The sequence below is a fragment of the Mastacembelus armatus genome, chromosome 11, assembly GCF_900324485.2.
Source record: "Mastacembelus armatus chromosome 11, fMasArm1.2, whole genome shotgun sequence".
In the NCBI taxonomy this organism is placed as follows: Eukaryota; Metazoa; Chordata; class Actinopteri; order Synbranchiformes; family Mastacembelidae; genus Mastacembelus; species Mastacembelus armatus.
The window spans coordinates 20,811,816-20,838,757 of record NC_046643.1 but is presented as its reverse complement, the minus strand read 5'-3'; the positions used below and the strand labels follow the sequence as shown (position 1 = coordinate 20,838,757).

At 42.6% G+C, this 26,942-nt stretch overlaps 4 gene segments (V, D, J or C); 3 read left to right on the top strand and 1 right to left on the bottom strand.

Moving 5' to 3' along the window:
* Positions 1 to 375: 375 nt before the first annotated feature.
* Positions 376 to 25,310, bottom strand: LOC113126935 (Ig kappa-b4 chain C region-like). The segment is given in 2 exon segments: positions 376 to 893; positions 25,264 to 25,310. A coding segment is annotated over 1 exon segment (249 nt).
* Positions 2,175 to 2,764, top strand: LOC113126906 (Ig kappa chain V region K16-167-like). The segment is given in 2 exon segments: positions 2,175 to 2,226; positions 2,334 to 2,764. Coding segments are annotated over 2 exon segments (384 nt in total).
* On the top strand, positions 3,740 to 6,985 carry LOC113126323 (Ig kappa chain V region 3381-like). The segment is given in 3 exon segments: positions 3,740 to 3,749; positions 4,884 to 4,928; positions 6,654 to 6,985. Coding segments are annotated over 3 exon segments (387 nt in total).
* Positions 25,311 to 25,798: 488 nt separating the features above from the next.
* LOC113126894 (Ig kappa chain V region 2717-like) lies at positions 25,799 to 26,294 on the top strand. The segment is given in 2 exon segments: positions 25,799 to 25,850; positions 25,958 to 26,294. Coding segments are annotated over 2 exon segments (375 nt in total).
* The last annotated feature ends 648 nt before the right edge of the window (positions 26,295 to 26,942 follow it).

The following is a 26,942-nucleotide window of genomic DNA, read 5'->3' as shown; positions in this document are numbered from 1 at the left end:
CAGCCAGAGGGTAGAGGACGTTTGAAGCAAGAACAAAAACACTCAACAATAGTTTTTATCTTGGAGCTATTGCTGCAATGAATAGTAACTGTTTTACTGGGGTAGGCCATGTTAATGTAGGTCTATACAATCACAGCCACGCTGTGACTCATGGGAAGTGGGAATAATTCAATTGATCTTATCTAATAAACTGATCATATTCTATGATTCTGATCAAATCAGTGATTCAGTCTTGGCAGATTTGATGACTTTGTAAATGAATTTCAACCTGAGAGTTTCCACCAATGACGTCTAAACATTTGAATTTCTCTGAGTTGAATAAAACTATTGGGACAGAAACATTATTTTGTGTCACTATTACAAGAAAACAAGTCATTTGATGAAATAATGTTTATTTACTGTGATGATTCAAATTGTAACAAGCACAAAAACTTTATAGATAAAACATGAAACTAGAGAAGGAGGGAGGGAACCAGAGGGAGACAGAGCTGCAGAACAAAGACTGAGAACAGTTACAGAGTAAAACCAGAATCAGAGTAAAACCAGTAGCAGAGTCCCAGAGTCATATCGGGACTATGAACACTGGTCTCTCGTCAGTGTCTCTGTGACTGGACTCTGGGAGCCCTGGGTGGCCTCACAGGTCACAGAGCCCACCTTCCCCCACTGGTCTGCAGGGAGCCTCAGGGTGCTGCTCCAGCTGTAGTGGCCGTCCTTCCCTAGCACCCCGGGGCTCCTGCTCTCGTCCAGGCTGCTGCTGCTGCTGCCGTCCACCTTCCAGGTCAGACTCCAGTCTGAGGGGAAGCCCTTGTTGGCCAGGCACATGAGCGTGGCCTTCCCCTGCTGCAGCTCCTGGCTGGAGGGGCCCAGCACCGTCAGGGTGGGACGGGCATCACCTAGGAGACACCAGTCGGCTTAGAGCACAGGTACCACACAGCTGTCAATCAAAGAGCAGACACCTGGACACCTTTCCTGTGTCAGAGTGGATTTTCTCCTTTAAGGACTTTGTGTCAGATGGTTTTTCTGCTCCACCAGTCACTGACTCACACATTGTTTCACTTCCCTTTAACAAACCTCTCATGCACATCAGCACAGAGACAGTCAGCTCACAGTTTGACCTGAAATATGTCAAACTACAGACGATACAAAACTGGATCATCAAAAACATCCAAAATATTTACATTCAAATATTTAGTGAAAGAAACAAACACAGAAAATGACCTGAATGAACTTCATGTTGATTTCAGTCATTGTTTAACAAACTGTTCACATGGTTTCAATACACATTTAAAATAACATACGACACAAAATCTTTATCTTCACTGTTTGTTTTGACATAAACTAAGTGAAATGAAGTCACTGTAATAATAGTCACTATGGTGAAAAAAATGAAAATCATTTTCAGATATTTTAAAGTAGAATTAAAGTTTCAGTGTTTTTAGACTTGAAGTGGTTTAAATTTGAGCAACTTGAATCAAACTGCTCTGAGTTCACCTTCATGAAGGAGGTGGAATAAAACCATAAATACTAAACAAATCATCAATGATCAGACAGAAACATTGAAAACAGAATTTAAAATGTCACTTTACAATATTATATTTAGTATTTGTGCAGAAACTTACTTCCAACTTCCAGTCTGGTTCCTCCACCGAACGTGTACCACAGTGATACAAACTGATTGAGGCGTCGTACAAAAACCTCTCAGTGCAGAGACTCGGCTCTCTGAGTCTGAAACAAACAGTCAACAAAAACAGTCTGTAAAACACAGCTGCTGTTATAAACATGAACTAAACTGAGCTCCAGAAAACACCCAAATTAATTCATTTGTTGAATATTTAGTAGATTTTTAATGTCTTGGATTCAAACTAAATGTTGCACATGCACCATCATTCATTCATTCAAAACAGATATTTAGTAAAAACGATCCACCAAACAAATCAACACATTCCTAATCAATAATGTGATAAAGTGATTGATCCTTTAATAATCAGCCTGATCAGAGTGATCCAAGTCCCTGTTGGACTGAGTCAGAACATTTCCATAGAGAGCCACTTTGCATCAGCAGCACCATGCTCCAGTGCTCTGGGACAGTTTATAGTCCTGAGAGTTGAACACTGGATGACTGACAGCTGTCCTTTATGACAACAGAAGCCACAGAAATCCTCCTCATCAAAAACATGACTCTGATCTCCGTCCTCATCTGGACTTTCCTCTGCTGCTGCTTCACAGGTAAAGTCCAGAGAATCCAACTCCTTTCCTCTATGAACATCCGTCGCTGTGAAATGAAGCCGACAAAACCATGAGGCTGCTTTATGTTTTTGTCTCTGTGTCCTCAGAGTCCAGAGGCCAGTTTACAGTGACTCAGCCTGGAGCAGTGAGCTCTGCTCTGGGAGGCTCCGTCACCATCAGCTGTAAGACCAGTCAGAATGTTTATGTTTACAACAGTAAACATCAGTTAGCCTGGTACCAACAGAGAGATGGAGAAACTCCTAAACTGCTCATTCATGATGCTAGCAGTCGAGCATCAGGGACTCCAGGTCGTTTTACAGGCAGTGGATCAAACTCTGACTTCACTCTGACCATCAATGGAGTCCAGGCTGAAGATGCAGCAGTTTATTACTGTCAGAGTGCACATGTTATCAACAGTCAGGATGTGTTCACACAGTGAAAAATGGTCGTACAAAAACCTCCCTCAGTCAGACTGAACAGAAACTGAACTGACTGCTGCAGCTGGAAACTACTGCAGAGACTGATACAGTTCACTGAGGACACACGGACACATACAGTTCAAATCAATATTTAACAAAAACAGGTCCAATGATCCAAAATGATGTTGATGGAATTTAAACTCCTTTCTCCATGACAGCGTCTCACCATCCTTTCATAGCCCAGTATAATCCCATGGTTTTAAGGGATTGGCCAAAGAATCAAGATGAGCCAAACTGGGACAGTCAGTGAGAAAATGCCTGCTCATGACATTTGCCCTCAGCCTCATACTGGATCCCAGCTGTTTCAAGTCCTGTTCCCATTCCAATCTAAAGTCATCCGCAGCAGAAACCTTGATGATTAAAGACCCAAACAGCCTCTGCACATACAGCTCATATCCCTACATCAACATATATAGAACTGCAGAGATTGAACCTGCCAAAGCAAATGGGATGACACACTCTCTCTGACTATTAAGTCAGAAATCAAACAAACTCAGTGAGACAAAAAGTTCTGTGTGCAGCTTTCAGTCCCATCACATGATCATCCTCAGCACATGGACTTTCCCAGTTGTCACTGAGCTGACATGGTTAATTTGAGTGGAAAAGGAGAGGGTACTGTCAAAGGGTGACACTCAGACTCTTTACCTGAGGGGAGAAGAGAATAGTGGAGTGATCAATCAAGAGAGAGAAAATGTCGACTTTAGAGAGTGTAGATTTGGTAGCGATGAGCAAAAACTCATTTGTATCACTGTTTAATTTGTGAGAAAACCACATTTTGATGTCCAAGAGGGAGTCAGAGAGGGAGGAAGGGGGAAGCGCAGTGGCGGGTTTAGAGGAAAGATAGACCAGGGTGTCATCTGCATAGCAGTGGAATTGTATAATGTATTCACGGAAAATGAGACCAAGTGGGAGTAAGTATATAATGAACAGGAGGGGTGCCCAGGACAGAGCCCTGGGGAACACCAGTACTAACAGATGAGGAATGGGATCTGTGATTTTTAATTTGGAGAAACAGTGTGGCCAGAGATGTATGAATGAAACCAGGTGAGTGCACTGTTGATGATACCAACTGATGCTAAACGGTGAAGGAGAATGAAGTGTGAAATTATATGAAATGCGGCAGTTAAATTAATGAGGATGAGAATAGTGATGAGTCCAGAATTGGCAGCTAACAGGAAGTAATTTGTAATTTTTACCCCAGCTGTTTCAGTGATATGGAGGGGGTGAAAACCAGACTGGAATTGTTCATACAAATTATTGTTAATATGATGATTATGAACCTGAGCAGCAACTGTTTTTTTCTAGGACTTTGGAGATAAATGGTAAATTGAAGATGGGTCGGAAATTATTCAGGTTTGTTGGATCAGACCTGGGTTTTTGAGGCTAGGTGTGATTTTAGCAGTCTTTAGAGATGATGGAACAGAACCAGAGAGAAGAGTGAATAATATTGGTTATGAGAGGAGAGAGGGAGTGGGTGCAGGCTTTAAATAAGGTGATGGGTAGAGGGTCCAGTTGGCAGGTAGACCACATTCTCATATGGGCTAAAAAAAGTAAAATATTGATGAGAGCAATGAATGAATGTTTTGAAAATAAAAGGTGAAAGTGCAAATAGTTTAAGCTATAGCTTTAAAAACTTGACAAGGTCATGACCTCCACACCTTTACAACCTAAAACTAATTTTAAATTAAGTTTTTTACTATATATCACTGACACAGGCTCAGTGTATTTACATCAATTTGTCTGTGAATGTTAAAATAATCTAATGAATAAATAAATGAATAAAATACAAGGAAATACAACTGATTTGATGATCAGATCTTTATTAGTCTGGAAATATTGAAACACTCAACATTAAACAAAACCAGTGAACATATCAGGAACAAGGTAAAATGAGAAAGAGTTTCAAAGTGAGACAGTGTCAGAAAAAAATCAGTAAAACCAGTAGCGGAGTCCAGGAATATGAACACTGGTCTCATCAAGTTTCACTGTGACAGGACTCTGGGAGCCCTCAGGGGCCTCACACTTCACATTTCCATAGAGAGCCACTTTGCATCAGCAGCACCATGCTCCAGTGCTCTGGGACAGTTTATAGTCCTGAGAGTTGAACACTGGATGACTGACAGCTGTCCTTCATGACAACAGAAGCCACAGAAATCCTCCTCATCAAAAACATGACTCTGATCTCCGTCCTCATCTGGACTCTCCTCTGCTGCTGCTTCACAGGTAAAGTCCAGAGAATCCAACTCCTCTCCTCTATGAACATCCGTCGCTGTGAAATGAAGCCGACAAAACCATGAGGCTGCTTTATGTTTTTGTCTCTGTGTCCTCAGAATCCAGAGGCCAGGTCACAGTGACTCAGCCTGGAGCAGTGAACTCTGCTCTGGGAGGAGACGTCACCATCAGATGTAAGACCAGTCAGAATGTGTATAATTCAAACTATTTACACTGGTACCAACAGAGAGATGGAGAAACTCCTAAACTCCTCATTTATGAAGCTAGCACTCGAGTATCAGGGATTTCAGATCGTTTTACAGGCAGTGGATCAAACTCTGACTTCACTCTGACCATCAGTGGAGTCCAGGCTGAAGATGCAGCAGTTTATTACTGTCAGAGTTTTCATGTTATCAACAGTCAGTACGTGTTCACACAGTGAAAAACGGTCATACAAAAACCTCCCTCAGTCAGACTGAACAGAAACTGAACTGACTGCTGCAGCTGGAAACTACTGCAGAGACTGATACAGTTCACCGAGGACACACACACAACTCATATTTCTATCCTTATTAGGACTCTTATAGGCATAATGAAAACCATCAACCCTCAAATAGGTGTCTGAAAAAGTGGTAGAAATACAAACCTACACAAACACATGATGTTCACTTTGTCTCCAACAGTTTTTCTCCTGAACTTGAAACAGTCACCTTCCACCTCATCAACCTGACAAAGTCCCCAAAATTATTGCTATATGTATACATGGACACATACACAGCTGTGTTTGTCCATACATATGTCAGTGAGATCACAGGCTCCACAGATTTATGCACATCATGAAGTGTTGAAAGTTTATTTTGGAAAGCAAATATTGTCTTTTGTCAGATCTTTTGTTCTTTCAGACAGCCCCTGCTCACATGTGAAGATATTTTTATCTGAAAGTAGTTGTTCACTCTTTGTGTGTCTCTATATGCTGATGATATTTGAGTTTATATTTCCAATTTCTAAGTTTCCGCAAACATTCTGAAGGTTTTTTCACAAAAACCTATAATGGACAGAAACTTTTAAATACAAGCATATAAAATAAATTAAACACAATGAAAAATCTGTATTAAGAGGACAGTATGGTGATGGGGAATTAGTACAAAACATTTCATTATATTTTACAACTTTTATGCCTTTAAAAAAATTGACATCATGAAGATTATCTCCACACCTTAAGTCATTTGTTGAATATTTATTAGATTTTTAATGTCTTGAATTCAAACTAAATGTTGCACATGCACCATCATTCATTCATTCAAAACAGATATTTAGGAAAAACATCCACAAAACAAATCAACACATTCCTAATCAATAATGTGGTAAAGTAATTGATCCATTAATAATCAGCTTGATCAGAGTGATCCAAGTCCCTGTTGGACTCAGTCAGAACATTTCCATAGAGAGCCACTTTGCATCAGCAGCACCATGCTCCAGTGCTCTGGGACAGTTTATAGTCCTGAGAGTTGAACACTGGATGACTGACAGCTGTCCTTCATGACAACAGAAGCCACAGAAATCCTCCTCATCAAAAACATGACTCTGATCTCCGTCCTCATCTGGACTCTCCTCTGCTGCTGCTTCACAGGTAAGGTCCAGAGAATCCAACTCCTCTCCTCTATGAACATCCGTCGCTGTGAAATGAAGCCGACAAAACCATGAGGCTGCTTTATGTTTTTATCTCTGTGTCCTCAGAGTCCAGAGGCCAGGTCACAGTGACTCAGCCTGGAACAGTGAGCTCTGCTCTGGGAGGCTCCGTCACCATCAGATGTAGGGTCAGTCGGAATGTTCATGTGTCAGGCAGCACCCACTATTTAGCCTGGTACCAACAGAGAGATGGAGAAAGTCCTAAACTGCTCATTTACTATGCTAGCACTCGAGAATCAGGGACTCCAGATCGTTTTACAGGCAGTGGATCAAACTCTGACTTCACTCTGACCATCAGTGGAGTCCAGGCTGAAGATGCAGCAGTTTATTACTGTCAGAGTTTTCATGTTATCAACAGTCAGTGGGTGTTCACACAGTGAAAAATGGTCGTACAAAAACCTCCCTCAGTCAGATTGAACAGAAACTGAACTGACTGCTGCAGCTGGAAACTACTGCAGACTGATACAGTTCACTGACCCACATCAGTTAAACTGTCTGTAGAACAACTACTGTATCTGGTGTACAGTGGGTACGGAAAGTATTCAGACCCCTTTAAATTTTCCACTCTTTGTGTCATTGCAGCCATTTGTCAAAATCAAAAAAGTTCATTTTATTTCTCATTAATGTACACTCAGCACCCCATCTTGACAGAAAAAAACAGAAATGTAGAAATGTTTGCAAATTTATTAAAAAAGAAAAACTGAAATATCACATGGTCATAAATATTCAGACCCTTTGCATTGACACTCATATTTAACTCACATGCTGTCCATTTCTTCTGATCCTCCTTGAGATGGTTCTGCTCCTTCATTGGAGTCCAGCTGTGTTTAATTAAACTGATTGGACTTGATTAGGAAAGGCACACACCTGTCTATATAAGATCTTACAGCTCACAGTGCATGTCAGAGCAAATGAGAATTATGAGGTCGAAGGAACTGCCCAAGGAGCTCAGAGACAGAATTGTGGCAAGGCACAGATCTGGCCAAGGTTACAAAAGAATTTCTTCAGCACTCAAGGTTCCTAAGAGCACAGTGGCCTCCATAATCCTCAAATGGAAAAAGTTTGGGATGACCAGAACTCTTCCTAGACCTGGCCGTCCAGCCAAACTGAGCAATCGTGGGAGAAGAGCCTTGGTGAGAGAGGTAAAGAAGAACCCAAAGATCACTGTGGCTGAGCTCCAGAGATGTAGTAGGGAGATGGGAGAAAGTTCCACAAAGTCAACTATCACTGCAGCCCTCCACCAGTCGGGGCATTATGGTAGAGTGGCCCGACGGAGACCTCTCCTCAGTGCAAGACACATGAAAGCCCGCACAGAGTTTGCCAAAAAACACATGAAGGACTCCCAGACTATGAGAAATAAGATTCTCTGGTCTGATGAGACCAAGATTGAACTTTTTGCTGTTAATTGTAAGCGGTATGTGTGGAGAAAACCAGGCACTGCTCATCACCTGCCCAATACAATCCCTACAGTGAAACATGGTGGTGGGAGCATCATGTTGTGGGGGTGTTTTTCAGCTGCAGGGACAGGATGACTGGTTGCAATTGAAGGAAAGATGAATGCGGCCAAGTACAGAGATATCCTGGAAGAAAACCTCTGCTCAAGACTTCAGACTGGGCCGAAGGTTCATCTTTCAACAGGACAATGACCCTAAGCACACAGCTAAAATAACAAAGGAGTGGCTTCGGAACAACTCTGTGACCGTTCTTGACTGGCCCAGCCAGAGCCCTGACCTAAACCCAACTGAGCATCTCTGGAGAGACCTGAAAATGGCTGTCCACCAACGTTCACCATCCAACTTGACAGAACTGGAGAGGATCTGCAAGGAAGAATGGCAGAGGATCCCCAAATCCAGGTGTGAAAAACTTGTTGCATCATTCCCAAGAAGACTCATGGCTGTACTAGCTCAAAAGGTGCTTCTACTCAATACTGATCACAGGGTCTGAATACTTATGACCATGTGATATTTCAGTTTTTCTTTTTTAATAAATTTGCAAAAATTTCTACATTTGTTTTTTTTCTGTCAAGATGGGGTGCTGAGTGTACATTAATGAGAAACAAAATGAACTTTTTTGATTTTGGCAAATGGCTGCAATGACACAAAGAGTGAAAAATTTAAAGGGGTCTGAATACTTTCCGTACCCACTGTATGTGCTCACAAAGAATCATGACACATCTCTGAATTGTTTCTTCACAACTCTTTACACTTTTATTTGATCCAGGTGCTGACATTTAAAATCCCAATGCATCTTTGAATTAACACCATCATTAAATCAGCTTTTATGCTGATGACCTCCTATTATACATCATAATAGCCTAATTTTTCTTCTTTGAATTATTAGTAAGAACATTAATTAAAGGTATTTTTCTGCCTTCTCTCAGTTAATATTCCAGATCTCATCAAACTAAACGTAGTTGAATTTCAAGTACTTACTTTCATGTTACATTAAAAACATATTAGTTGGAAGCTTGGAATTGGTTTTCCTTATCTGACTTGTTAAACATCTACAAAACTCTTCCTTTAATTAGTTTCTTACTTTTGGTATTTGTTTTCATTCCTTTCCAGGTCAACTCTTTTAAAGGTGTAGTTGCTAAATCATCTTCTTTTCCTTTCAGCTGCTCCCTTCAGGGATCGCCACAGCGAATCATATGCATCCATCCAACCCTATCCTCTGTTCCCAGCAAATTAAGAAACAAATCCAATGTTTCTCAGGAAGGACAGACTCTGCAGACAGTTGGGGAATCAGAATGAGTCCACCATTAGATCCTAACGACCTTCACCTGAGCTCACTCCTTTGGTCACTTAACGAGCCTATTCAGACTAGGTGTGAAGTGAAACCAACTCAGGGGCGTGGGTCTAACGACTCTCACCTGATTTGCTTTAGCCCACTTAGTGAGCCGTTGGGCCAAGGGTGGAGTGAAACTAACCTGGGAAATAAATTTGGGGTTTCCAGTCCAGCCTCTCTCAGACTGATGAAGCCACTTGAATGGGTGGCGAAACATTTCAGCTTTAAAGAACAGAAAGTGCAGTTGCCATGACTCAACCTCAAGATAACGTCCTGTGGACGACTGAGAATCTATACAGACATATCCTCTGTAGCCTCCTCACCCACACCAACTATCCTCATGTCCTCCTTCACTACATCCAAGAACCTTCTCTTTGGTCTTCCTCTAGGCCTCCTTCCTGGCAGCTCTAACTTTAGTATCCTTTTACCAATATATTCACTGTCCCTCCTCACCCCCTCCTTCCTGGCTTTTTATCCAAAACATCCACATCTGTGGTTCTCTTTCTTGGCATGAAACCATACTGCTGCTCACAAATGCTCACTTCAGATATCAGCCTAGCCTCCACTACACTTTCCCATAACTTCATTGTGTGACTCATCAGCTTTATTCCTCTGTAGCTTCCACAACTCTGCAAGTCTCCCTTGTTCTTAAAGATGGGCACCTTCTCCTCCATTCCTCAGGCATCCTCTCACTCTCCAAGATCTTGTTAAGTAGCCCAGTCAAAAACTCTACTGCCACCTCTCCTAAACACTTCCATACCTCCACAGGTATGTCATCAGGACCAACTGCCTTTCCACTCTTCATCCTCTTAAAGGTGTAGTTGATAAATATATTGTGAAAAACACCTGCCTTTACCTCTAAACTTTAGTTAGAGATAGTTTTAATAGAATCACCTCTAAAAATACAGACTGATCATCATCATCTAGCAGGATGTTAATACTTGTAGATTATAAATAAAAGACATTTGAACTAATAACATCCACAGAAACTTTGTTGATTGAAAGACAAACTTTATTATCTTCAAATGTGAACAGTGTCAGCGTCACCATGAGCAGAAAAATATCACTATTGAAATCTTTTATTCTAAACTAAGAGACAGAGTTGCAGAGAGCAGAGTAAAACTAGAATCAGAGTAAAACCAGTATCAGAGTGTTACATGTCATAGGTTGCTTGTGGTGTGTGCCCTCTTTTGTTCTGCCCCTAGGAGCATGGCTTGTGTCCATGGGTTGGCTGAAGAGGATCCAGGTGGATACTGGCTGCTTCCTGCTTCTGTAGAGTGTAGACGCACTTCTGCTTGCTCCTGCTTTCTGCCAGTTTTACTTTGCTTTTATTCCTTTTTACTTCATGCATTCTTACCCAATGATTTTATAATACACTTTTTAACATTATTTTACCCCGTTTTTACCGCATTTGGAATTTTAGTGAGGATTTTATTTTTAATTTTATTTTTGATCAACCTCCGATGACCATGCCTCTCTTCCCTGAGGACGATCACAGCAAACTTCTACAGAAAATCACTATGCTGGAAACTAAAGTGCAAAGGTTAGAGATGTACGTGGAGATAAATGGACTATCTGGGAAAGAGGACACTACTCTACCACTCTACCATAGTAGCAGACAAAAGCATGCTAGTATACAGATAACTAGCACTAACAAGACCAAGCAACAGGAGGGTTGTGTCCGGGTAAATAAAACTACTGGTATCAGTCCTCCCTGGAACGCTCTCGGAGCAAAGCCAAAGACTAAATCAGGACAAGCAACAGGCAGAACTCAGCGCCCAGAAATCTGTGATGCGACAGGCTGGCCAGCATTACCATCCTCCTCAACTCCTGTGCAGAGGAAAGCACAGCCATGGATAACAGCTAAAGGGAAAAGGAGCAACAAAACTCCTAAGAAACTAACTGTACAGCTACAAAATAGATTCGCTCCACTACTGCAGGACCCTGGATCTTCATCTGATCACTTGGACAATCCTCCACATCCACAGAGAGGGGTAAGGTCTGAAAACTCAACAGAAGACAGAAAACTAAGAGGAAAGCTAACAGGGCCTCAGACTCTGATTGTGGGCGACTTGGCCATAAACGATGTGAGACGGATGTGCAGTAACAACACAAAAGTGCTGTATTTCCCAAAAGATATGGTCTCTGACACTACTGACAAAATCCTGAGCATTGTTGCAGAAAACCCAACTGTGAAAAACCTCGTACTACACACAGGGGCAAATGATATTGTGAAGCAGCAGTCCGAAATCCTCAAAAAGGACTTTAATAATCTGCTAAACACAGTAAGGTCGCTAAATGCAGAGGTTTTTATCAGTGGACCTCTACCACCAGTCAGAGGAGGAACTGAGAAATTCAGCAGGTTACTAGCACTGAACACATGGCTTTCAACTGCATGTGATGTCCACTCAATACATTTTATTGATAATTTTAACCATTTCTGGGATCGCAGGCATCTTTTTAAGGGAGACGGATTGTCTCTAAATAAATCAGGAGTTAAAGCTTTCACCTCCAACCTATTTTTCTTCCTGCGCCACAACCTTCCCTCTGCCAAGGACAAGATACGACGGGAATCTGCCAAGGACAAGATACAGGAATCTAAACAAAATGAAGAAACATCAAAACATCCAAAGCCAACACTCCCCCCCGAATGCTCTAACATAGAGAGAAGTCAGAGCAAAGATGAGGAGGCCACACCCCCTCCACTAGTAGACACTGCCTGTGAGGATTCACTTCCCACAACCCCGCAAACCCTACCTAGTTCACCATCTTCCCGGGGCATCCCATTCCCCATCACCAAGAACCTCGCCAACCTAATGAAGCACATCACTACTGGGCCCAAACTGACCTCCTCCCCCAGTGTCATTTTCACCCCCAGAAGTCCCTCAAAGCGGCATGCCCCACCAATTCCTCAGCAAGCTCTGCTGCAATGACAACTGCAGCATCCACCACCCCCTCCTCCACGCCGTCACCAAAATCATTCTTTGTCTCCACAGCCTGATAACAGCACAGTAAGCTCTAACTGATATGTGCTGGGTCCAGGCTGCAATACTGTTAGTCATGGCTCTCTCCAGGAAAAGCCGGGGCCCAGTATGCAAATAGCTGTTTCAATCCCAGTTTTGATAGGTAACAGAAAAAGTTTGGTAAATCAACAGAGAAATAAGATTTACCCAACGCATTCTGCAAATTTATGTATCCCTTGCCAACCAAAGTATGTCCCAGAACATGGGGAAAACAATGTTTTTAACACACTAAATTTAGCTCTTTTAAATGTCAGGTCTTTGGTAGGCAAATCATTTTTAATCAATGATTTTATTATTAAGCACAAGCTTGATTTTATGTTTTTAACCGAAACATGGTTAGGACAAGATAATAATGCTGCAGTTCTTATTGAATCAACCCCTCCAAATTTCAGTTTTATGAGTGAAACAAGAATACATAAGAAAGAAGGTGGAGTTGCTATTTTATTTAGTGATAGCCTCAAATGCAAAAACATATCATATGGAAAGTTTGACTCCTTTGAATATGTTGCTATTCATACCAAATCCTCCTGTCGAGCAATATTTGTAACTATTTATAGACCCCCAAAGTACAATGCACATTTTTTTGACGAGTTTGCTAAATTACTATCTATTGTATGCATTGATTTTGATTGTATTGTTTTAGTGGGTGACTTTAACATTCATGTTGATAAGCTCAATGATGCAAGTGCAAATGAACTCTTGAACATCCTGGACAACTTTGGGCTTTCTCAGCATGTAACAGATCCAACACACATCAAGGGACACACACTGGATCTAATAATTTCTAAAGGTCTTAATATTTCTGAGGTGGTGGTGACCGATGTTGCTCTTTCTGATCATTACTGTGTTTTTTTTAAAACAACCACCCCTGCTGTTTTGAACACAGGTGAAACAGAGGTAGTCAAAAAGCAGAATATTAACGAGAAGCGCTGTGCATTATTCATTCAGGCTTTTGCACCATCACCAACCATGCCATCAACCCCTGTTGATGATCTTGTAAGCAGTTTCAGTTCCAAAGTTATGACTGTTATTGATTCCATTGCCCCAATTAGGACCAAGGTATTGTCAGCAAGAAAAAAGTCAAAGTCACCTTGGAGAAAAGCCACAGTGGTTAAAATTCAGAAAAGAATATGCAGACAAGCAGAACGCAGGTGGCGAAAAACCAAACTCCAGGTTCATTTCGACTTGTACAAAGAGAGTCTTCACAACTATAACCAAAAACTAAAAAATGCAAGGCAATCATTTTTCTCAGAGGTTATCAATAGAAACAGCAATAATGCCCGCGCATTGTTTTCTGTTGTAGACAGACTCACAAACCCAGCACCCTCTCTTCCTTCTGAACTACTGTCCAAAAAGTCATGCAATGATTTTGCAGCCTTTTTCACAGACAAAATATTAAAGATAAGAGAAACTATATCTAGCTGCAGTCCTAGGAACATGACAATATCACCTGTGCCTCCTTGTTCTCCAGTGAATCTAGAACATTTTGATCTCCTTGATCACAGAGCTCTGGCAGAAACGCTTCTACAATTAAAATCTACATCATGCTGCCTTGATATTTTACCAACAAATTTTTTTAAAAATGTTTTTAACAGCTTAGCTCCAGATGTATTGCAGATTGTCAATAGTTCTCTTCAGTCAGGGCAGTTTCCCCAGGCCTTAAAAACTGCTGTTATAAAACCTCTTCTTAAAAAGCCTAATCTAGATGCTTCAGCAGTAAGTAACTACAGGCCAATATCAAATCTTCCATTTCTGGGAAAAATAATTGAAAAAGTAGTTTCTCAACAAATTCACAGATTTATGGTGCAAAACAATCTTTTTAATGCACTTCAGTCTGGATTTCGCGCACACCACAGCACAGAGACTGCACTTATTAAAATTTTTAATGATTTACATTTAAATAATGATGAGTCCAAAACCTCTGTTTTAGTACTACTGGATCTCAGTGCTGCATTTGACACAGTTGATCATGATGTGCTGCTTCATAGACTAGAAGCTTGGGTGGGAGTTACTGGCTCAGTGTTAAATTGGCTAAAATCTTACTTACAAGATAGACTATTTTGTCTCACTTGGTAACTATGAGTCTGAGCGAACAAAAATGAAATGTGGGGTTCCTCAGGGGTCTATTCTTGGTCCTCTCTTATTCAATATCTACATGCTGCCCCTTGCTCAGATTATGGAATACTACAACATTGACTACCATACCTATGCAGATGACACCCAACTTTATATATCAGTATCATCTCATGATTATAGTCCTCTAATTTCATTATGTGAGTGTATTAATCAAGTCAAAGAATGGATGTGCCAGAATTTTCTCCAGCTTAATACAGACAAGACAGAAGTGATTGTTTTTGGCCCCAAAAATGAAAGGTCAAAGGTCATTGCTCACCTTGACTCCATGTCATTGAAAGCTACAAATCAAGCCAGAAACCTTGGTGTAATCATTGACTCAGACCTGAATTTTAACAACCACATAAAATCCATCACTAAATCTTCCTATTACCACCTGAAAAACATTGCTAGAATAAAAGGTTTTCTGTCTACACAAGATGCAGAAAAACTTGTTCATGCATTTATCTTCAGTAGGTTAGATTATTGTAATGGCTTGTTCACAGGTCTTAGCAAAAAGTCAATCAGGCAGCTGCAGCTAATCCAGAATGCTGCTGCCAGAGTCCTTACAAACACCAAGAAACTGGACCATATCACACCAGTTCTCAGATCACTACACTGGCTTCCCGTTAGTCAAAGGATAGATTTTAAAATTTTATTGCTAGTTTATAAAGCACTAAATGGTTGTGGACCAAAATATATCCAAGATATATTGGTTCCCTATGAGGTTTCCAGACCCCTCAGGTCATCTGGGACAGGTCTATTGTGTGTTCCCAGAACCAGAACCAAACAAAGTGAAGCAGCATTTAGTCACTATGCTCCTCACTTGTGGAACAAACTTCCTGAACACCTGAGGTCTGCTCAAACTGTCAGCTCATTCAAATCTGGACTGAAAACTCTGTTGTTTACTGCTGCCTTCGAATAATTGTTATCTTTGTTTTCTTAATGTGCTTTTATGTTTTATTTTAATTTACTTTACTTGACTTAAATTTATTTTATGTTAAATGTCTTTATTTTTAAATGCTCTTTTCAATGCTTTTAATGCTTTTAATGTAATTGTATGCCTTGTAAAGCACTTTGAATTGCCTAGTGTATGAAAGGTGCAATAAATTTGCCTTTGCCTTTGCCTTTGGTGATTGGTGATCTTGACCTGGTTAAGCCAATCATAGTAAAACACCCCTATAAGACAGGCAGGAAGTGGATATCCAGATGGTGCTGTGTCTGAAGGGCATGGGCAAAGTGCTGCATGCTGCAAATTTGTTTGGCCTCATTGTCTCTTTCTTTCCTTTTCTTTGTCTGTAGTTGATACAACCCTGCTCTCACTGTGTTGTGAGGTGGAGACCGTGGTAAGACAGGGTACCTTATACACTTTGCATACGAGTAGGATGTTGTTTGTTAGACACACTAGGTTAGAGGGTGAGTGCCTTCACTGAGTTTTATATGCACCACCATTTTGGTAGACAAGGTAGTCAATCTTTTGTTTTAGGATCTCTTTTGTTTATTAGTGGTTTAGCCAAGTGGCAGGTAGACCTGTGTTTTGTTTTGTTACTTTCACTTATTTTGGTCCCACCCCCATGGTCTCTCACTTCGCTCACTGTTGTTTCTCGGTTTGTGACTAAGTTGGAATGAACCCATTTTGTTTGTGAAAATCTCAGCTGTTCTTGCTTTCTTCCTTGGTTGTCGTGTAGGTGTGTTCTCTCCTTAACTATACATATGGGAGCTGGACCGTAACACAGAGTAAAACCAGCATTAGAGTCCCAGTGAGTCAGGTTAGGACTATGAACACTGGCATTTTCTCAGTTCCACTGTGACAGGACTCTGGGAGCCCTCAGGGGCCTCACACTTCACATTTCCATAGAGAGCCACTTTGCATCAGCAGCACCATGCTCCAGTGCTCTGGGACAGTTTATAGTCCTGAGAGTTGAACTGGATGACTGACAGCTGTCCTTCATGACAACAGAAGCCACAGAAATCCTCCTCATCAAAAACATGACTCTGATCTCCGTCCTCATCTGGACTCTCCTCTGCTGCTGCTTCACAGGTAAAGTCCAGAGAATCCAACTCCTCTCCTCTATGAACATCCGTCGCTGTGAAATGAAGCCGACAAAACCATGAGGCTGCTTTATGTTTTTGTCTCTGTGTCCTCAGAGTCCAGAGGCCAGGTCACAGTGACTCAGCCTGAAGCAGTGAGCTCTGCTCTGGGAGGCTCGGTCACCATCAGATGTAAGACAGGTCAGAATGTGCATAGTTCAAACCGTTTAGCCTGGTACCAACAGAGAGATGGAGAAACTCCTAAGCTGCTCATTTAATAATAATAATAATAATACATTTTATTTCATGGCGCCTTTCAAACACTCAAGGTCACCTTACAGAGAGAAAAAGGAAGCATACAGCATGAAATACATAGAGTGCATTAAAACAACAATAAAATCAACAATGCATTAACAGAGGGCCAGAATGTAAAGGCAAAAGTGCGTAGCATCCAGGAAGTGGGCGATGTACAGCAAGAGCAAATTGAAACACAGAAACCCAGATGACAGAACAACAAATATGAAACAATATGAGACAATATGAAATAGGCGGAGGGTGGTAGAACATCACGGGCTGCTTTGAGAAGTTAAGACAGTTAGGTGGAAAACGCTATACGGAACAGATACGTTTTGAGTGATGATTTAAAAGTTGATAAGTCCGGAGACGACCGGATGTGATGAGGGAGAATGTTCCAAAGGCGGGGCGCAGTGTGGCTGAAGGATCTAGCGCCCATGGTGGCCAGGCGCACTGTAGGGGTGCAGAGGAGAGTGGAACTGGAGGAACGGAGAGTACGAAGCGGAGAATAGATGTGAAGTAGATCAGTGATGTATGGTGGGGCAATAGAGTGGAGGGCTTTGTAGGTGAGAAGGAGGATTTTATAGTTTATACGGAAGGACACAGGGAGCCAGTGAAGTTGTTTAAGGACAGGGGTAATATGATGTGAGAATGGAGTTCTGGTGATGATGCGGGCAGCAGAGTTCTGGACAAGTTGAAGTTTATGAAGTGATTTGAGAGGTAGACCAGTGAGGAGTGAGTTACAGTAATCCAAACGAGAGGTGACAAAGGCATTAACGAGTATGGCCGTGCTATCGATGGTGAGTGAAGAACGGATGCGGTTTATGTTACGGAGATGGGAGTAGGCCGACCGGGTAGTGGTATTGATATGCTGAGTGAAGGAGAGAGTACCGTCTAGGATGACACCCAGGCTTTTAACTTGGGGGGAGGGGAGGACAGTATTGTTGTCAATTAAAATGGAGAAGGTGCTGGTTTTAGAAAGGGTGGATTTGGTGCCCACGAGGAGAATTTCAGTTTTGTTGGGGTTGAGTTTCAAAAAGTTATGGGTGAACCAGGATTTGATATTATGTAAGCAGGTAAGGAGGGAGGGAGGGGGGGGGGTAGAAGATGGAGCAACAGAGAGGTAGAGCTGGGTGTCGTCTGCGTAACAGTGGAAATTGATGTTATGTTGCCTAAAGATATGTCCGAGAGGAAGGAGAGAAATAATGAAGAGGAGGGGCCCCAGGACAGAGCCCTGGGGCACGCCACAACTGACAGTAGAGGGCTGGGAGTGGAAGTTCTGGAGATGGACGGACTGGGTGCGGTCAGAGAGGTAGGAGGTGAACCATGAGAGGACCGAGCCAGCTATGCCGATGGAAGCAAGGCGATGGAGGAGAATATTGTGCGAGATGGTGTCAAAAGCTACAGTTAGGTCAAGGAGGATGAGGATGGAGACAAGGCCAGAGTCTGCGGCTACTAGGAGGTCGTTGGTGATTTTGACCAGGGCAGTTTCAGTGCTGTGAAGATGGCGGAAACCAGATTGAAAGTGTTCGTATAAGCTATTTGACTATGCTAGCTATTTTTACTATGCTAGCAGTCGAGTATCAGGGACTCCAGATCGTTTTACAGGCAGTGGATCAAACTCTGACTTCACTCTGACCATCAGTGGAGTCCAGGCTGAAGATGCAGCAGTTTATTACTGTCAGAGTGCACATAGATAGCATCAACAGTCAGTGGGTGTTCACACAGTGAAAAACGGTCGTACAAAACCTCCCTCAGTCAGACTGAACAGAAACTGAACTGACTGCTGCAGCTGGAAACTACTGCAGAGACTGATACAGTTCACTGAGGACACACACACACACCAACTTATATTTCTATCCTTATTAGGACTCTCATAGGCTTAAGGGAAACCATAGACCCTAACCCTAAAATCAAGTCTTAGCCCTCAAATAAAAGTGGTAGAAATAAGGTAGAAAAAGTGGTAGAAATAAAGTAGAAATACAAACCTACACAAACACGATGATCACTCTGTCCCCAACACTTTTTCTCCTGAACTTCAAACAGTCACCTCCCACCACCTCAACAACCTGACAAAGTCCCCAAAATTATTGCTATATGTATACATGGACACATACACAGCTGTGTTTGTCCATACATACGTCAGTGAGATCACATGCTCCACAGATTTATGCACATCTACACCAAGAATCCAGTGTGGTATTTCTTTAGGCATGTTAAAAGTCCCACATTTGCAGCCAGACAGAAGTAAAGTAAAGTGTGGACTGAGGGCAGGTTGGTGTCAGGAGCTGAGGCCCTGTGCTGAGGTGGGAGAGCTCAGGTATGGGAGGACTATTATCTTGGAGCTGGTGTGTCTGATCCTGGAGTGTTTGTTGTTGTTGGATACAGTCAGGATGGTGAACACACAGGAGGACACTGTAACACTGTAACTGAACTGTGTGAAGGTAAAGATTCTACAGAAATAAAAATAGAGATCTTAAGATGATTATAAAGTGACGTAATTGTTCTTGTGATGTTGATACATCCTGAGTTTGGATATCTGGATTAGAATGAATGGTTTATTTTGGAAAGCAAATATTGTCTTTTGTCAGATCTTTTGTTCTTTCAGACAGCCCCTGTTCACATGTGAAGATATTTTTATCTGAAAGTAGTTTTTCACTCTTTGTGTGTCTCTGTATGCTGATGATATTTGAGTTTATATTTCCAATTTCTAAGTTTCCTCAGACACTAAATATTTGTTTCTTCAGAAAATTAAGAAGGATATAAACTTTTAATTGCACAAAAGTTAATTAAACATAACTATTACTCTCATCCGGGCTACAAAAGTAAAATATTGATGAGAGCAATGAATGAACGTGATGAATAAATAAAAGGTTAAAGTGCAAATAGTTCAAATGATACATCATAAAAACAGTTTGTAAAACACGGCTGCTGATATAAACATGAACTAAAACTGAGCTCCAGAAACCACCCAAATTAAGCCTCAAGCTGTATCGGGTCTACAGAGTCTGCAAGTGAGTGTAGACTAGAATGAAGGGACTACAGGGCCCCAGTCCCAAGGCAGCTACCCCAAAGCTTTACCTGCTGAGAGTGAAGTAGTTCATACCTGTTCACAGTAGATGATCACATATGCACATACAGGCTGATTCACTATTCCACCTATTTATCTCAGTGACTGGCCCCACATGGTGTTTAGCAAAACAAAGGAATTTGATATTAAAAGGAAACAGGAAAATTATACACCACACCAAAATTAACGCACTGGCCTCTTTAAAAAGGGTTTAAAACAAACAGCAGCCTCCCTAATTGGAAATGAGGTCCCTGAGAACCAGCACTAGAACCAAACACACAGATAAAGCCCACACTTTTATTTCCAACTTCCACATTAGAGCCAAAGGTCAAAAAATGAGCGAGTGCAGCTGAAGGTCTCTCAGCCTGATTGGAAATATTCACCATCAGGAACCGGATGATGCTCCAGACACAACGGGCCCACATGACCCAAATCACAAGAACCGGTGCAGCCCGGTTGGAGCTCGGCTGCGGTTTGGCCCATATTATCTTCACTCACACACAGTCAAAGGGAAGAAACAGACACTTAAGGACAAACAATGAACGGTTAAAGTGCAAATACTTGAAGTCATTTGGACTCCACTAATAGATAAAACACTTTACAAACCTGAAACTACATCAGTCCATCTGTCACTGGACATACTATAATACATCCCATAACTTTGAATACAGCATAAAATCTTCATCACACACTACTGTGATGTTGAATCAATCCACAATCATCCATTCTGTATTCTGATTTTTATATCTTTAAGTAACTTGACAAAGTAATGATTCTATCCACACATACCACATACAGCAGTTGTAAAATTTTCTTTGGATTACAAATCACAATTTTTATCTGTGAACACTGTCGGTATAATTGTATAACTGTGTGTTTTAATGTTAAAAGAGGTGGTGTACAGATGTAACAGTGTTGAAGAAGATCTGCTGTCCTGACCTGGAAGCGCTTTTCATTAACTGTAAACCCTTCTACTCGCCGCGGGAGTTTTCCTCGTGCGTTCTGGTCAGTGTTTACATTCCCCCGCAAGCGCGCCTGTGCGACGCGCTGCATCAGCTGGCTGAGGAGATCGCAAACACAGAGCAGCAGCACCCGGACTCTGTTTTTGTCATCCTCGGAGACTTTAATAAAGCACACTTGAGCCACGAACTGCCCAAATTCAAGCAGCACATCAAGTGCCCCACCAGACAGGTCAATATTCTGGATCACTGCTACACCACAATAAAGGATGCATATCACGCCGTCCCCAGAGCAGCTTTAGGACTCTCTGACCACTGTCTGGTCCACCTCATACCAACATGCAGGCAAAAGCTCAAATCTGCTAAGCCTGTAGTGAGAACTGTCAAGAGATGGACCAGGGAAACAGAGCAGGAGCTACAGGCCTGCTTTGAATGCACTGACTGGAGTGTTTTTGAAGCTGCTGCCACAAACCTGGACGAACTCACGGACTCTGTTACATCTTACATCAGTTTCTGTGAGGACATGTGCATTCCCACCCGGACCTTCTTAACATACGACAACGACAAAGCGTGGTTCTCTGGAAAACTCAGACAGCTTCGTAAAGCCAAAGGAGATGCCTACAGAAGTGGTGATCGGGTCTTGTATAATCAGGCCAGGAACACACTGAATAAGGAGATCAGAGCAGCTAAGAGGAGCTACTCCAAAAAGCTGGAAAACCAGTTTACAGCTAACGACTCTGCTTCAGTGTGGAGAGGCCTGAGGACAATAACCAACTATAAGACTCCATCCCCCTCCTCAATAGGCAATCAAACGCTGGTGAACGATCTGAATGAGTTCTATTGCAGATTTGAATCACCCCCCACCCGCTCTGATTGTCCTCCAGAGCAACCATTAACACCTCCAACCATCAACCCCCTCTCCTCCGCTCTGATACTTTAGACCAGTGTGGAAGATATGTGTCGGCTCTTCAGGAATCAGAAGAGAAGGAAAGCACCAGGACCAGATGGGGTTTCACCAACATGTCTCAGAACCTGTGCTGACCAGCTGGCTCCCATCTTCTCTCTGATCTTCAACAGATCACTGGAGCTGTGTGAAGTCCCTGCATGCTTCAAACGCTCCACCATCATTCCCATCCCCAAGAAGCCAAAAATCACGGGACTCAATGACTACAGACCAGTGGCTCTGACATCTGTGGTCATGAAGTCCTTTGAAAGACTGATGTTGGCCCACCTGAAGAACCTCACTGGACCCTTCCTGGACCCCCTGCAGTTTGCCTACCGATCCAATCGGTCCGTGGATGATGCAGTCAATATGGGGCTGCACTTCTTCATGACTCCATCATGAAGAAGGCCCATCTTCTCTCTGATCTTCAACAGATCACTGGAGCTGTGTGAAGTCCCTGCATGCTTCAAACGCTCCACCATCATTCCCATCCCCAAGAAGCCAAAAATCACGGGACTCAGTGACTACAGACCAGTGGCTCTGACATCTGTGGTCATGAAATCCTTTGAAAGACTGATGTTGGCCCACCTGAAGAACCTCACTGGACCCTTCCTGGACCCCCTGCAGTTTGCCTACCGATCCAATCGGTCCGTGGATGATGCAGTCAATATGGGGCTGCACTTCTTCATGACTCCATCATGAAGAAGGCCCATCTTCTCTCTGATCTTCAACAGATCACTGGAGCTGTGTGAAGTCCCTGCATGCTTCAAACGCTCCACCATCATTCCCATCCCCAAGAAGCCAAAAATCACGGGACTCAATGACTACAGACCAGTGGCTCTGACATCTGTGGTCATGAAGTCCTTTGAAAGACTGATGTTGGCCCACCTGAAGAACCTCACTGGACCCTTCCTGGACCCCCTGCAGTTTGCCTACCGATCCAATCGGTCCGTGGATGATGCAGTCAATATGGGGCTGCACTACATCCTGCAACATCTGGACAAACCAGGGACTTATGTAAGGATTCTGTTTGTGGACTTCAGCTCGGCATTCAACAGCATCATTCCATCACTCCTCCAGAATAAACTCTCCCAGCTCTCCGTTCCTGACTCTACCTGTCAGTGGATTACAAGCTTCCTGACGGATAGGCAACAGCTAATGAGGATGGGGAAATTTACTTCTGGCTCCCGCATCACCAGCACCGGCGCCCCCCAGGGGTGTGTTCTCTCCCCACTGCTCTTCTCCCTCTACACAAACGACTGCACCTCCTGTGACTCCTCTGTGAAACTCCTGAAGTTTGCAGATGACGCCACTGTCATTGGTCTCATCCAGGACGGTGAAGAGTCTGCATACAGACAGGAGGTGGAGAAGCTGGCTTTCTGGTGCAGTCACAACAACTTGGAGCTAAACACGCTCAAAACAGTGGAGATGGTTGTGGACTTCAGGAGAAATGCCCCCACCCACCCCCCTCTCACCATTATGAACAGCACTGTGGCACTAGTGGAGTCATTCAGGTTCCTGGGCACCACCATCTCTCAGGACCTGAAGTGGAACTTCCACATCGACTCCATCATGAAGAAGGCCCAGCAGAGGTTGTACTTCCTGCGCCAGCTGAAGAAGTTCAACCTTCCACAGACGCTGCTGACCCAGTTCTACTCGGTGGTCATTGAGTCTATCCTGTGCTCCTCCATCACTGTCTGGTTTAGTTCCGCCTCTAAATCAGATATCCGAAGACTTCAGAAGACAGTTCGGACTGCTGAGAAGATCATTGGTGTTACCCTACCAACCCTCCAAGTCCTGTTCACCTCCAGAGTGAGAAAAAGAGCTCAGAAAATCACTCTGGACGCCACCCACCCGAGCCACCACCTCTTCCAGCTCTTACCCTCTGGCCAGCGCTTCAGAGCTCCAAACATCAAGACAGCCTGGCACAAAGGAAGCTTCTTCCCTCAGGCCATCCAACTTTTAAACTCATAGCTCTCCACCATTCCCTTCCACCACCTGCACTATGACACTGGCACCTTTTTGCTCTTTGCACACCAATTAGTTCCCCTTTCATCCTGTTTTTTCAGGTTATCTGTGCATTTTTCTTTTAGTTTTTTGTAGCATTTCTGTAGCATTTATGTTTACTGTTTGACCCTTTGTAGCATTTGTATTTATGTCTGTTTGCACTGGAGTACCCCCCCTGTATCTAAACAAATTCCTTGTGTGTGTGTGTGCACACTCACTTGGCAATAAAGGTCATTCTGATTCTGATTCTGATTCTAAAAAATCAGAATAATAATAAATAAATGACAAAGTGAAACAGAATTGATTTGATGATCAGATCTTTATTAGTCTGGAAACTTTGACACGATCAATGTTAAACAAAACTAACAAACATATCTGGAAGTAAGAAAAACATAGAAAGAGATTTTCAGAGAGAGACAGTTTTAGAGTAAAACCAGTATCAGTGTCCCAGTGAGTCAGGTCAGGACTGGGAGCACTTGTCTCTCCTCAGTATCTCTGTGACCGGACTCTGGGAGCCCTGGGTGGCCTCACAGGTCACAGAGCCCACCCTCCCCCACTGGTCTGCAGGGAGCCTCAGGGTGCTGCTCCAGCTGTAGCGGCCGTCCTTCCCCAGCACCCCGGGACTCCTGCTCTCCTCCAGGCTGCTGCTGCTGCTGCTGCCGTCCACCTTCCAGGCCAGACTCCAGTCTGAGGGGAAGCCCTTGTTGGCCAGGCACATGAGCGTGGCCTTCCCCTGCTGCGGGTGGGACGGACATCACCTAGGAGACACCAATCGGCTTAGAGCACAGGTACCACAGAGCTGTCAATCAAACGGCACACACCTGGACACCTTTCCTGTGTCAGAGTGGATTTTCTCCTTTAAGGACTTTGTGTCAGATGGTTTTTCTGCTCCACCAGTCACTGACTCACACATTGTTTCACTTCCCTTTAACAAACCTCTCATGCACATCAGCACAGAGACAGTCAGCTCACAGTTTGACCTGAAATATGTCAAACTACAAACGATACAAAACTGGATCATCAAAAACATCCAAAATATTTACATTCAAATATTTAGTGAAACTGTTCACATGATTTCAAGACACATTTAAAATAACATGTGACACAAAATCTTTATCTTCACTGTTTGCTTTGACATAAACTAAGTGAAATGAAGTCACTGTAATAATAGTCACTATGGTGAAAAAATGAAAATCATTTTCAGATATTTTAAAGTAGAATTAAAGTTTCAGTGTTTTTAGACTTGAAGTGGTTTAAATTTGAGCAACTTGAATCAAACTGCTCTGAGTTCACCTTCATGAAGGAGGTGGAATAAAACCATAAATACTAAACAAATTACAAATAAAAATGAAAGTTTGATCAGACAGAAACATTAAAAACAGAATTTAAAATGACACTTTGCAATATTATATTTAGTATTTGTGCAGAAACTTACTTCCAAACTCCAGTCTGGTTCCTCCACCGAAAGTCCTCCACAGTGATACAAACTGATTGAGGCGTCGTACAAAAACCTCTCAGTGCAGAGACACGGGTCTCTGAGTCTGAAACAAACAGTCAACAAAAACAGTATGTAAAACACAGCTGCTGTTATAAACATGAACTAAAACTGAGCTCCAGAAAACACCCAAATTAATTCATTTGTTGAATATTTAGTAGATTTTTAATGTCTTGAATTCAAACTAAATGTTGCACATGCACCATCATTCATTCATTCAAAACTGATATTTAGGAAAAACATCCACCAAACAAATAAACACATTCCTAATCAATAATGTGATAAAGTGATTGATCCATTAATAATCAGTCCCTGTTGGACTCAGTCAGAACATTTCCATAGAGAGCCACTTTGCATCAGCAGCACCATGCTCCAGTGCTCTGGGACAGTTTATAGTCCTGAGAGTTGAACACTGGATGACTGACAGCTGTCCTTCATGACAACAGAAGCCACAGAAATCCTCCTCATCAAAAACATGACTCTGATCTCCGTCCTCATCTGGACTCTCCTCTGCTGCTGCTTCACAGGTAAAGTCCAGAGAATCCAACTCCTCTCCTCTATGAACATCCGTCGCTGTGAAATGAAGCCGACAAAACCATGAGGCTGCTTTATGTTTTTGTCTCTGTGTCCTCAGAGTCCAGAGGCCAGGTCACAGTGACTCAGCCTGGAGCAGTGAGCTCTGCTCTGGGAGGCTCCGTCACCATCAGCTGTAAGACCAGTCAGAATGTGTATAATTCAAACTATTTAGCTTGGTACCAACAGAGAGATGGAGAAAGTCCTAAACGGCTCATTTATGCTGCTAGCACTCGAGAATCAGGGATTCCAGGTCGTTTTACAGGCAGTGGATCAAACTCTGACTTCACTCTTACCATCAGTGGAGTCCAGGCTGAAGATGCAGCAGTTTATTACTGTCAGAGTTATCATGCTATCAACAGTCAGGCTGTGTTCACACAGTGAAAAACAGTCGTACAAAAACCTCCCTCAGTCAGACTGAACAGAAACTGAACTGACTGCTGCAGCTGGAAACTACTGCAGAGACTGATACAGTTCACTGAGGACACATGCACACGCACACACACACACACACACATACACACACACACACACACACACATACACACACACACACACACACACACAGTTCAAATCAACATTTAACAAAAACAGGTCCAATGATCCAAAATGATGCTGATGGAATTTAAACTCCTTTCTCCATGACAGCGTCTCACCATCCTTTCATATCCCAGTATAATCCCATGGTTTTAAGGGATTGGTCAAAGAATCAAGACGAGTCAAACTGGGACAGTCAGTGAGAAAATGCCTGCTCATGACCTTTGCCCTAAGCCTCATACTGGATCCCAGCTGTTTCAAGTCCTGTTCCAAGTTCAAACTTTTGGAGAGCTTTATAAGGCAGTAGTAATATTTTATAATGGATTTGAAATTTGACGGGGAGCCAGTGAAGTTGTCTAAGTACCGGGGTGATGTGATCAGAGGGTGGGGTTCTTGAGAGGATGTGGGCAGATGATTTCTCGACCAGTTGAAGTTTATGGACGGATTTGTGAGGTAAACCGTATAGAAGTGAATTACAGTAATCAACCTGGATGTGACGAGGGCATGTA